The 13,569-nt window shown below is 36.7% G+C and overlaps 1 protein-coding gene across 1 annotated transcript; it reads right to left on the minus strand.

The window, feature by feature from the left end:
* Positions 1 to 13,300, minus strand: LOC127958225 (vitamin K epoxide reductase complex subunit 1-like protein 1). The gene is made up of 3 exons (XM_052557020.1): positions 13,040 to 13,300; positions 8,916 to 9,025; positions 1 to 1,060 (listed from the first exon to the last, which is right to left on the minus strand). The coding sequence occupies exons 1-3, from the start codon at positions 13,228 to 13,230 to the stop codon at positions 834 to 836; spliced, it is 528 nt and encodes a 175-aa protein (XP_052412980.1). The 5' UTR covers positions 13,231 to 13,300; the 3' UTR covers positions 1 to 833.
* Between the last annotated feature and the right edge of the window lie 269 nt (positions 13,301 to 13,569).

Genomic DNA, 13,569 nt, shown 5'->3' on the forward strand with positions numbered 1-13,569 from the left:
TGACGGACGTGCCGTAGATTGGGACTTTTTAATGTTTCAACAATAAAACACAAACTAGTCTGGAATATTGCTTTGCTTCAGCTATTTACAGAACTGCAAAACAAACCAATAAAAAAAAAAAAAAAAAGTCACAGACAAATCTGATCTACACACATACAGCTCACATTCTTCCATGTTTCATGAGTGGTCCTCTTCCAAAACCATAATTAAAAAACTAAATCTGTAAACATAAAAAAAGAAAAGAAAATTCAATGACACTTAATTTTCAATAGCAATCCGTTGTTTTTGTGGAATCATCTCTGCGAGCGGTACATTAGCCTCATGATCATTCGTGTTTACCCTTTATAACCCTTAAATACAGTCCCGCTGGAATCAGCTGCTCCCGAAGAGCAACCACTTTCCCAGTGGATTCAAGTAAACTGAATTTCTCACATTGTTTTCTCCATTATTTTATTCCTCAGGGAAAGGACACCTTCTTCTGTTTGTCTCCTAAGTGCTTTCTGACCGCTCTCTCGCTCACGATCAAAGCACAAACCTCATTTTCATCTCAGGGAACAAAGAAAACCAACGAGAAATCAAAGCGGATAAAGATTTGTGTTTCTTGTTTCCAATCCGTCTCTGCAATGCAATAAACCTGTGATCTGTGGCCCCTAAAGATACATGTTTTCTTTCCTTGTTTAATTTTTATGTTTTGTTTTACACACACACATACAACAGAATGAACATTTGTCTCCTGGTGGCAAGTCACAAATTTTTCAGAGGTCACATCTTCCCCACGTGTTGGATGATTGGTTCTCCTTCTCTACTTTTGCTGTTGTTGTGTTTTTGTGTGTCTAGTCCCGCTTGGCTTGGAGCTGCTGCTTCCAGGCCTCGTTCAAGTAAACCAGTCGCTTGTAGTTGAGCACAAACAGGATGAAGTTCAGTGCGTATGTGGTGATGCAGATGAGGCAGAAGTCCTTAAGGACGAAGTAGAGGATGTAGCACAGATAGAGGGAGCCCATCACTGACGCGATGGAGGTGGTCATGAGAATCAGAGCCGCCATCGCACTGGCCGTCAAACCTAGACACACACACACAGAGAGAGAGAGAGAGAAAGAGGTTAATGCACTGGAGAACAACAACAGAACTAGCAGAGTTCACTACCAAAGCAACTGCATTAAATATACATCAATACTCTTTTAGACATGATGGCACTCTTTTAGTGCCATTCAACAATAAAAAGCCATACTCAAACTTTTTTTTTTCCTAGTTATTTTCCTTAACATTGTATTTTTAATATTTACAGCAAAAGATAACACACAGACACACACATTCAGTATAATTATTTTTTATACTAATATTTTAAATATTTACTATTTATAAACATTTGTATTATATTTTACATAAATATTTAATATATAAACAACAATTTTCTTAAATATATAAATAAATATACACAGTATACTGGATGCGATTAATCTGTAATATTATTATTAATGTTTTTATTTCTTCATTTTTGCAGTGTATTACTACTTTAAAGCCATCAGCAAATTATAATATAATAATATAATTATAAATTATAATATAAAACGACAACAAAAAATATACTTCTTGCAACATTAGAAAATGTATAATTTAAAATCAATTTAAAAATAGTTCGTTAGTTTTAAAATAGTAATAATAAAATCGTTTTAGTTTGTTGTTATTTTTGACAGAAACAATCAAACAATAATAATTAAACAATATACTTATAACAACATTACAAAATCAACTAATTTTGTTCATCCTTTTGTTCAAGATTAGATATTTGTCAAGATTTTTCCAGGTGCAAATTTTATCAAAATATCCATTAATTAAATTTCTAAATATAATATATCAAATGTTATATCTTTGCCTAATATCTAATAGCAAGACAGTTCAGTAAAATATGCATATTAGTTCAACTTTAAATGCAGAAATTATGGATTAATTATATTTGCTACAATTATAACACCCAGTAAATTATTTCTCATTTAAAATTGATGTCTTTACCTGTTGAATCATAGCTAAATGAGATTTAAACAGTTACAGTTAGAATAACGTATTATAAAATCACTCTGAAATTCATATTTTCTAGTGTATAACAAGACAATCCAAGCAAAACCTACTCCACTCCTTCACTGTTTGTCATTCACTTGTCACAGAGTAATGGCAAAACAATGAATACTGTAGAATGGCTCCTATATTGTCACAAGCTATTTCTGTCCAGGTTACACTTGCCGTTAGGATGTTGCTTTAAAAGGCAGGTGCCTTAGTCATAGAGTTAGTGCATTTAAAAGTGGGCGTGGTTTGTAAGAGGGTGGGCCACGTCTGAGGCTTGACCTTTCCCCCACTCATCCCTCACTCCAGCCCTTCAGAAAAGGGAGTATTTCTCCAGAACAGAGGGCATTCAGCACACGCTGGCACAGTCTTGCTATTCATAGTCATGAAATTTCATTAAGGCAGAGCAGGACAAACAGATCACAGACACATAATGGTGCAGACGAGGAAAGAAGAACCATCTGAGATTCGGGTCATGGAGATAAATAACAAATGAGTGATGGTTTCAGAAATTAAAAACATCTTCAAGTGTCTGTTGGTTCAAGCTAGAGAGGCAAAAAATGCCCTTATATTTGTTTTTAACTCATATTTATATCATATAAGTGATATCACACCAGCAGCGAGAGTATTATCACACGAGTGCTGTTTTTTTCACGAAGAACACATGTGCAATTGTGATTTTATACAACAGTTCGATAAATAAGAAGTTAATATTGTGCAAAATTTAAACACAATATTGTGCATTGTTACATTTTGCCTATGAAAATATTACCTCTAAAGCCAGAGCATAATTGTTGTGTGTCTGCGCGCAAAACAGCAGTGTTTAGTTTCCGAACGAATCCGCGTTTTGAACAAATCGTGTGAATCAATGATTCAAAGGCCCATTCAGAGAGACGGCAGAATAAACGGAGTCAATTCCTGAATAAACAGAGTGGATGTAGCCGTGAATAATGAGACAAGATGAAAAGAAGGAAGGAGCCATCAACCTCCCAGGTTATGTCAAGTCCTGGTCTGGAGACAGCATTAGATAATGAGCCACATACGATCAAGTCCAAGCCAGAGCCCACTAAATTAAAAGGGAGAAAGTGTACACATTTTGAAGAAAGTGGCTTGACCAGTTTCCCTGGCTAAGATACAGTAAAGCCGATAATATAATGCACTGAATTTACTTTTAAGAGTGTGGGAAGACCATGGCCAGCAATAGTGCATTTGTGACACAATGCATCTATAAAACACATTACATGCTGCGATAAACGCACTGCCCAAGTGTCCCCTATCCCTGCTGTCTTTCAGCGGCAGGCAGCAGCAAACAGATCATCAGACGAGGCCAAGATGATAATCAAGTTTAACATTGCCTACAATATTGCAAAAGAAGAACTTCCCTTCACTAAGTTCAAGTGCGAAATAATTCTTATGAAGACTAATGGCTTGAATGTAAACCCGACGTACAGCAATGATGTTGCAAGCTCCCAATTTATAGGAGTCAAAGCAGATACAGTGAAAAAAAATGTCTGTGCAAATTGTGAACAGTGCGTACATGGCATTCCTGATGGATGGAGACACAGATATCGCCACAAAGGAAAGTGTCATTGTGTACAGTCGTATCTTGCGGAGAGGAAGACCGGTGAATGTACTGATTGGACACATTGAGGTCAAGCATTCCCGTGCCCAAGGAAAGCCATGTCACCGTTACCCCATTAACCATTTGTAATATTCTTATCATAGAAAATGAACAGAATTAAATAAAATAGATTGCATTATAAACTCTTGATCTGGGAAGTAAATGGTATTATTGTTTTTATTTGTTTAATTAGGATTTTATGTTGCCTCAAAAAAAAAAAGTTCTTGGGGACCAGTGTAGTAACCGGCTAGAGAAAATCATTGTTCTGGATGCTGATGGTGCATTTTAATTTTGCTGATGGTTAATTTGAGCAGCAAAGGGGTAGGCATACCCCTTCTGCAGTAAAAGCCAGGTGACCACATTGTGCCTTTCCACTGTGTGCCTCACAGGTAAGACTAGAAGATCAGGTATCACTGACACCCTAAAGTCACTGTGGGTTATTTTCTATTATAGAGCAGATGTATCTACATTTAAAAATGTGGCTATATTTTCAGATTGGAATTGGAAGTGTTTTCAGTGCAGAGGGACAATCCAATGAGGGGGTAATTGTACAACCTTATATATTTAATTTGGAGACATACCATTTCAGCCCAAAATCAATGAGAGAGCTCAGGGTCATTGGGGCTGACTTGGGGGTAAATGTGCTGATGCCCAGTGTGGTGAAGGGGACAAGGTGGCTCCCACATGTTTCAAGCGCCCTGGAGACCTTTCTTAAAGCAGTTCACTGCTGTGTGCTACCATACGGACCATTTGGCAGGATCCTCTGCCAATGCAGACATTGCAGGACGAGCCACAAAGGTCAGTGCATTCTTTCAAAAGATTCTTTTCATTAGAGACACTTACACTAGTGTTCTTTTTTTGGGGGGAGGTATGGGGGGATTTAGTTCATCAGTGTTCTATGTGAATTTTTTTTTATTGTTGTATGATACAGGTTAAGAAATAAATGGAAGATGCCACTTTTGTGGTCTTTTGCTATTTTATTGCAGACGTGTTCAGTGGCATTAGTAGATCCCAAACAGTGAGATGAGATCATCCTACCACAGTTAAGGGGAAATGGAGTGGGATGTGTAAATTTGAATTGTGTTTGTGGTCATCTTCAGCTGTGTTAATAATACTGCACTGTCATATCGAAACGGGCAGTTTGCGGCCTTGAAAAACTGCTGGTGACCACAGAAGAAATGGCTGCGAGACCCAAGCCTAGTGGAAGACTGTCAGAGTTCCTGGCTTACATGAGGCTGCAGAGAAGGCAATCGACAAATTCCAGGCATATGTACGGTTCTGTCTCCCATTTAAACAGAGAACAGTCTATTTTTACCAATATTTATAATCTCTCACAGTCTTGATTTATGGTTTATGCAACACACAGACAATAACACTCAAAGAAGAGACATCAAAGCTGGCAGGAGATGGTGTTGCTACCACTAAACATAAAAGTAATGGATGCAACAATTAAATCCACTGAAAAAAATCTGAAAGCAAGATACTGGGCAAGTGTAGTCACCCGTCTTATAAACCCTTGTAGATGAGAAATATTGTTACTCATTTACTAAAATGTTATTTGTTCTTATAACAGGGGAGAGTGCTTCTGAGTCTGACACAATCAAGACAGTCAAATGCTTCAACATTTTCGATAAAATCGATTTTGCATGTCTAGATACAGCAATAAAAATAAGCATAGTGGACTGCCATAATGCAAAACATTTACTGCAGGCTTCAATATGGCTGCTTACGATTAGAAATGTCAACAACAACAAAATCGCATACGTAGGCGATTCTAGCCCGAATCTGTATCTGTATGCATGAGACTGTCTGAATACCGGCAGAATTCACATTTCTGTTGTAAAAAGAGAAACACTGTGCAGAAGTATTATTTGCTGTTATGCGTGTGTCCGAAGCTGCAGTTGCTGTGTGACGTGCTCAGAAAAAAAACAAAAAAAAAACTGGACACGCTCTGAGAGAAGGCCATTAAGATCAATTTCCTATTTTCGTTTTCGAAACTTGTGTTGGTTGGTCCAATCGATTCGTGCAACAGATTTTTGAAGTTTTAGACTAAATGGGAGAAGGGATGGGAAAAGATCTGGACACAGTTTTTCCAGAACCTCGTGCCAAGTTAAAGCGGTGTCGAGCTGTTTTAATGAATGTATTTTTTAGATGTATTATGGTGCCCGAAAGAACGTAGTCATCATTTGTATGTAGGCCTAGGCAATTTATATTCACAATACTTACTAAAATATAATTAATATTATTTTATTGCTATTGTATTAGTTGTTGGAAGAGTTAAAAAAAACTGGTGAGTCTTAACACATGCTGCGTTCACACCAAACGTGAATAGAGCGTCAAATTCGTGTCTACCGCTTCTAGTTTGCCGCTTGAACATTTTGAATACATTCGTCTGTTTCGCTCTAGACGCACGTAGAAATAAGAGTTTGAAGTGAAATTGACACGCGTCCGAGGCGAAATCCGCTTTTGTGGGAGGGGCAAGTGCTAGGCGGTTGTCTGTTTGCAAGATGGCTGATGTTGATCGAGCACTTTTTTCCTGCACACATCCTCTGAATAAACACTATCTTGTAAGCAAAAAGTAGCTGTAGGCTATATTAGGGGGAAAATAGTTGTAAAAAACGGCGGGAAGGCAGCGGGTCGATAAACGTGTACCTGACTCAAAAGTTAAATGTGTATTTACAACATACTATTCCAAGCGAGGTCTTTTTTATTCCTGAAATATAAACTTGTGTGTGATACTTGTATAAAATAGCTCGGGTCGACTGCTCACTGACGACATCAGTCGTTCCTCCATGTTGGATGAGTGACTCCTGAGCAGGCTCCTGATTGGTTAACGTGGCGCGAAAAGCACCATTCGTGCGAATTTGTGTCTACCGCGCCACGCTTAATGCCTAATTCACGCTGCGAGACCTCCAGATGCGTGTATACGCGTCTTTACATTGACTTAACATTGAAATCATTAGCGCCAGACACTCTATTCACATTTGGTGTGAATGCAACATTAACGCAAATGTACAACCGGCAAGTCGGTCGGACTAAAAGCAAAAAATAATTAAAAATTTGAGTCGGTCCCAAATTGACAGGGTCGGTCGGGTTACGGCAAACAAGAAATGCATTAATAAATGCAAAAAAATATTTTTAAGGATGGCCTCAGAATTTTCGTTGATGGAAGCAACTCTACTTAGAAGGCAGCTCACTAGGTTTATGAAAGACCAGAGCCATTCACTTGAGTCAACAGCCTGGCCATTCATTCACGCATCGATAAGGAAATTAGCGAAGAAACTGCACAGTAAAATGTAAAACAGTTTATAGGAAGTGCAAAACGGTTCCAAACGTTCAGCCGTCCATCACTCCGAGAGCAAACAGCACGTTGGCATTATGCAAATGTGCTGCAATAGTGTGAAGAAAGACTTGACTGTGTCCAGTTTCAGAAGCACAATGAACCTGGGGACAGATCAGCAGAGCCAAACACACAGAAGAACTTGAGTCAGCAAAGCCCACATGACTGCTGAGGAATGAAGCAAGGGGAAATTATGAGGCAGACATGCGTGCAGGAATGGGTCAGGATGGACGACTAGTCAAACCAGTTAGTGAGCTTGACTAGTTTCTTTACATTTTATTTCAATTATAATTTTTTTTGGTCATTTTCATGATAAATAAGCAATTCCCCCAAATTTTGAGTTTTTCCCCCCAAAGGTGAGATTCTCATTACTATAATACTCACTACTAATACTTCTATTACTACTACTAATAAAAATTATTCATTTAAAATCAGAATAAAATTAGTACATCAAATGCTAGTATTATTTATAAATCCTTCAATATTTAAACATTTTTTTATTAGCATTACAGAAATAAGGATTTAAAGTTACGTGCTGAATTATAAGGACTATTAAAGATTTATGCCATTTCAGGTTGTAGTTATTACTGTATCACCTTTCATCAAAAACAAAAATATAAGGTTAACTACCATCCCAATCATTTTCATAACAATTAAGCATATTTTCTCCCAAAATGTGCATTACTGTAATGTGTTAGGATGCTTTAATTGTGTGATTTGACTAATTATATTTACTATATTATAATTTGTGTAATATAGTGCTTTAATAATAGTATTACATAATAAAAAATTTTTTTTAAAAACTTGTAAAAATCAAATGCTACTATTATTTATGAATGCTAAACTAAATGTTTATTAGTATTTTAAATTAGTGTTTATTTTCATATTAATTATTAGTACCCTATTATTTTTACACTGTGTTTTTGTTATTTTTATTTTCTATTTAGGATTACTTTATATTTATTTCATTTAGTGAATTTGTACATTTTTAGTTTCATTTATCTTTAATTTAGTTGCCAAGACAATGTTTCTTTTTTTTTTTTTTCAGTTAATATTTATATTTTATTTAAGCTTTATTTAAATTGGGGGGAAAAACATTTTTAGTATAGTTTTATTTAACAATAATAACCCAGACAAAGAGAACTTAAGAGAAACGGATACTGCTGCAACTCAAAAACTATCCGGAGAAGAGACGCGCACGAACACGGGGTTAAACTAAGGTTGTGAATGTTTGACCTGTGCCTTATCGCACTGAAACGCTGAGAGATTTCAGCCGTCAGCGATGACAGACAAGGACAAGAGAGGGCAATAATTCAGAGGCCTGTGAGACCGTTTAGATTAGAGTAATGTTCCTACTATAACCGGACACACTCACACGTCCCTAACAATATCAGTCTCAGGAAATAATGTGTGTTACTATTCATCTCTGGCTAATGGCAAACACTGTACACTGCACAAATTAATGTGAGCTATATCAAATGTAGTACATGTAGATTGAGAGGCTGTAGGCATCATGTGTGTTCTTGTGTTAAGCTAAAATCATAATAAAGCTTACTGAGATCAAGATAATTTAACACCATTATTCCAGGACTTTGCTAACATGACACATTTACTGAATTTTCAAAAATAATTAAACCATATATATGCAAACTTGAAATATAATTCTATATATAAATGATAACTGAGAAACAAAAACATTCAATATATTTTAAATAAATAATATTTAAAAAATGCATGAAATCACTTTCACCATTTATCAGACTTGTTATATAAAGATTTTGGCCATAAATTGATATTTACATGTGCCATAATTTCTGTACTGGTGCATCCATAGAAAGAAACTGTTATTGTAAAAACGTCATAATCTGCAATGAACGTGGCTGATGCGGTTCTTACCTAGTAACAGCTGAAAGATATAAAACAAGATTCCATAGACACTGTTTGGCTGGTTTACTGCACTGTCGTTCCCAAAAATGGTTCCTAAGAGTCCAAATCCTCGACCCCATCTACAGCAAAGACAAAAACACAAACAGAGAGAAACGGTGAAGTAGCAGAAATCAAACAACATGAGACACTGGAACTAAAAAATAAATGCTAAGATCATGTGTGAGTGCTCTGGGTTTCTCGAGGGAATACAAGCAGAGATTAAACAGAATATTTGGCCTAAATCAAATCATACGATGATCAAGACAGCAGCAAATAAAAAGCACAGTTTCCTTTTATCAGTGTTAACAGATTTCTGACCCAAATTGTTTGAAAATATACTAACAAAAAGGAAATGTGGTGGTTTCCAGTCACATCCAATTCCAGTATATGTACTTTTTACCTACAGAGCTGATAATGCATTTTCTGCAAAGAAATCTGCCAAAACAAAGCATCTTAAAAGGCAGGAAAATCATATTGTATTTTTTGGGCCTTATTTAATGGTGGACAATCACAAAACTGGACACATTTCACCATTAAACAGTAAAAAATTTAACTAAATGGACAATTTTAGTTCATTTGCCAAACATTTAACATTGCAACACCATTTATAATGTTCTGAGCAAACTTGAATGCAATGACTCGTATAGAGCTAGAATCTGATTTCAACATTAGTCTCTAAGTGTTTGAAAAGCCTGAAATCTTTTCTATTAACTAACCCTGAAGAGGAAAAAAGGTGTGTAACCCAACACTGGAGAGCCGCTTCCGTTTCATAACTTCCTGCAAATGGATTTGACAAAGACCTAACGCTGCCAAACACCGGAGGTCACCATATGTCCCAGCATTCCCAATGAAAGCATTTCTGCTCAGAAAACATATGTGTGCTACATAAATAATAATGCAAGTACAACCATGATTCAACATTGCATCGCGACTTTAGTTTTCTTTATCGTGTTCGTTCATTTCACTACAGTTCAAGTAATAAAGAAGCAGTTTGTCTTAAACAAAACTGAACACAGCATTCTTTCAATGAAATCTGAACCAGACAAAAGTCAAACAAACACAACATTTGTATTTTCTTCAGAATGTATGTTTGTCAACTGTTTATATTATGTATTATTACTCCAAAGAGCATTCATATTAAAGCTTGTTTGACTTTTGAATGACAAATTGTCACAGTGACAGAAGCTTTAACATCTGTGGAAATCGCAAAAAATGGTTTGTTATGGTTCTTTAGATTATTAAAATGTTCTTTACACTAAGAAAAATGGTTAAAAGGTTATTTAAGGAACCCAAAAATATTTATTCTATGATGCTGCTGCAAAAAACTCCCTTTGAAACCTTTATTTTTAAGAGTGTAGTGTATGCAACATGACAAAAACACAAGGACGCATGATTACTAGCAAGTAAAGTCTGCATATATGGTACTCACAACACATGCAAAAAAACAATTGAAGCACCGTGAGAGAATAACTAGAACAATAGTTAAGTATTTATTAGGGATCGACTATAATACGAAACCATGCAACATAAAAACAACAAATATATAGCATATAATCAGTTTGTATAAAACTAGTTTGAGAAGTTAAGAAATGCATTGTGGGATAGGACGGTCGTGTTCAATGTGATTTTCATTCTCACGTTAAAAACAAAAGCACTGATTGGTAAATCTCTGTGCAGGATTATGGGTAATGTAGTTCTTCACTGGGAATTTGGTTTATAAAATATGATTTCTGAATATTAAAATCACTCTAATTTAGTTTCTACATCAGCAGATGTGAGAGAATGACCTTGGTGCTCATTGTGGATATGTCTGTAAACATTACTGATAAAAACTATTTATGGGAAAATAAGTGGGATATTTACTTCCAGAACCAGATTGTTGCTCTCTGTAATGATGCACTAGATTCAGTTTCTGATACCAATACATGCACCAAAATAATATCGTTTTCCAGTCATTGAGATGACGAGACACACAAACTAACACTCCCTTATGTTTTAAAATGACGTCTCTCACCTCCACATGGCAGAAAACACTCCCAAACCTTTAGAAAGCAGCAGGGTCAAGACTCAATGATCGGTACAGTGTGGTTTCCCAATGGAGCGACCGTTCACAACTGAATTAGAGGCAAAACCCAAAGCAAAAGATCTCAAACACCTCAAGCTGTCTGATTATCTGAAGACAGCTCGGCTACACAGAAAAGTCTTATAAAAGCCTGTTCCCTTTAAGAGCGAGACCTTAAGCCTGATCATGTAATGCTCCTGAAGACCTTCACCCGGCTGGAGTTTAGTTTGGTTGTTTTCTCTGCAGACCGCCCGCTTTATCAGACGGCCCGCTGTGAGCAAACAACACAATCAGCAGCTTTCTGAAGCAATTCGATAGACTCAAACATGCATCGCGTAGCCTCTTTATCTACGTGATGGTATTAACATAAGTGAGCGCGATGCATGATGCGGTCCTATTTATTTCATGATGAGTGGGCACTGGACACATCTACAGATTCACAGATAAAGTCGGTGACTCTATTAATACCAGATCTGCAAGACGTCCGTTTGTATCATGACATCTCAATAAACGACAAAACTGCATTAAAAAACATCAAAAATCATCCCTCAGGACATCTGATCTACTCTGATAAGATCTCAGTAAGCATGTGATTTGTTTTCCATCAGCGTTATATCAAATGAAGTTCTCCTCAAAGTGAGTGCACTTCACATGACTGTCCTGAAAACCATATCAACATATTTTTTTCTTCCCTCCAAGCGCTTTAATTCAACAACAAGTTTACATGAAAGAAGTGGTTGCTATTGCTGAATCGAGAAAGGGAAAGTTATTTATTAAACAAAAGCAATCCAGAAACTGGACCTTTAAACTGTAAACTTACATTACATTTGTTTACATTATTAGACCAAATTAACTGAATATATTCACCGGCTTAAATGAGCATTTAGTGTATATATCCTATTCACTAGTTAATATATAGCGTATAAGTAAATATATATGTAAATATTAGTATACATATTAATATATACATATGCCCATTTTAAATTAGCTATCCTAAATTAACTACATATATCCACTAACTATATACATTTAAATTAACATTTAGTATATGAATATGCATTTAAACCCAAACTTGTGTGTATGTGTGTGCATATATATATATATATATATATATATATATATATATATATATATATATATATATATATATATATAAATAATTCTAAACACCAACTAAATATTACTAGGATATTTTGAGCATTAACAGTAATTACTAAGTTACTCTATTAATGGTTTGATGATGTTAAGGGTGGATGCTTTAGTAATAAAATGAGGAACTGAGTCTCAAACAAATCACTCTGATTTCAAAGGTTACTTAAACAAAGTTGAACGCTTATCAAACTCAATGAATGTCCTTCTCCAGCTCATCTCTCAGTATCATACATCAAAACGATTAAACTCAAGCATTTAAAGGCTCTGTTAAATATCATATTCATAACACTAAGAAAACGCAATAATCTGACAGGTATGAAACAGCCTGTTGTACTCCCTGTCTAGCACATCCCTGTTGTCTATGAACATGCTACTAGATGAGTGGCTTTGAGTCCACATCAAGTCTAGTACATTAGAAAATAAATGTAGATGAAATTATATTAGTATGCTGCATTGTTAAAAAGCTCATTCACTCATTAGCACTGTTAGCATTAGCTGCTATCGCATTGAGTTTCTGCTCACAAGAAAAAAAACTGCTTTAAAATTACCTAATTTAATTCATATTTAAGTATCTATTTGTGTCAACCCAAAATGTGCTTCTAGAAAAGACTATAATGTGAGTCGGATGTTATATTTTATCACCTTTTCAGTCAGTCAGCGGCCCGGAGCGACTCCGGCTGTGTGTCAAAACCTAACGAAGTCCCTTACTAGACAGCACTTTCAGATCGTCAAAAGCGCATTCAAACTCTGGAACGATCCCGAAACGTCCCAAGGCATCCAAAAGTGGTAAAACCCTGGTTTTTGAACGCTCGGAGCGCCTCTGACAGCTGCAGATGTTGTCTAGTTAGGGAACTCGCTAGGGTTTGACACTCACTCTCACCTGGACGTGAAGACTTTGGAGCAGCTGATGGAGCTGCTCAGATCGCACATGGCGCGGTAGTTGGCGTCGCGGGTCTTTTCCCTCTCCACATGGAAAGCGTACAGGGATAACAGGATTCCTGAGAGACACACGAGCAGCCGCACTATCCGTTCCCAGCGAGGGGTGGACACTCGCAAGACGGGCGCCGCCATTTTTTCCCGGCCTTTACACAAGCGCGCGCAGCCACCCCTGCCTCAACCGTTGGGCGCGACGTGGAAAAGCGTCGGGACGTGTCACAACGTCAAGGGCGTGGCTAACGCTTTTGTTTAGACGGGGCGTGGTCTAATCACCGGGGGCGTGTCCATCGAGCATCTCGCCATTCTTGTGCTAGTGGGGGCCATTGTAATAGTAAAGATTCTATTATCTAGTATACTACTTTGATTACACACCAGCATGTCGTAAAAGCACAGAGAGAGAGACAGCTTTTGCATGAGATATGATGAGAAAAGTGCCATCACAGTCACTTAGTATGACTGAATAAGGAATGTAGT

The sequence above is a fragment of the Carassius gibelio genome, chromosome B5 (genome assembly GCF_023724105.1).
Source record: "Carassius gibelio isolate Cgi1373 ecotype wild population from Czech Republic chromosome B5, carGib1.2-hapl.c, whole genome shotgun sequence".
Lineage (NCBI taxonomy): Eukaryota > Metazoa > Chordata > Actinopteri > Cypriniformes > Cyprinidae > Carassius > Carassius gibelio.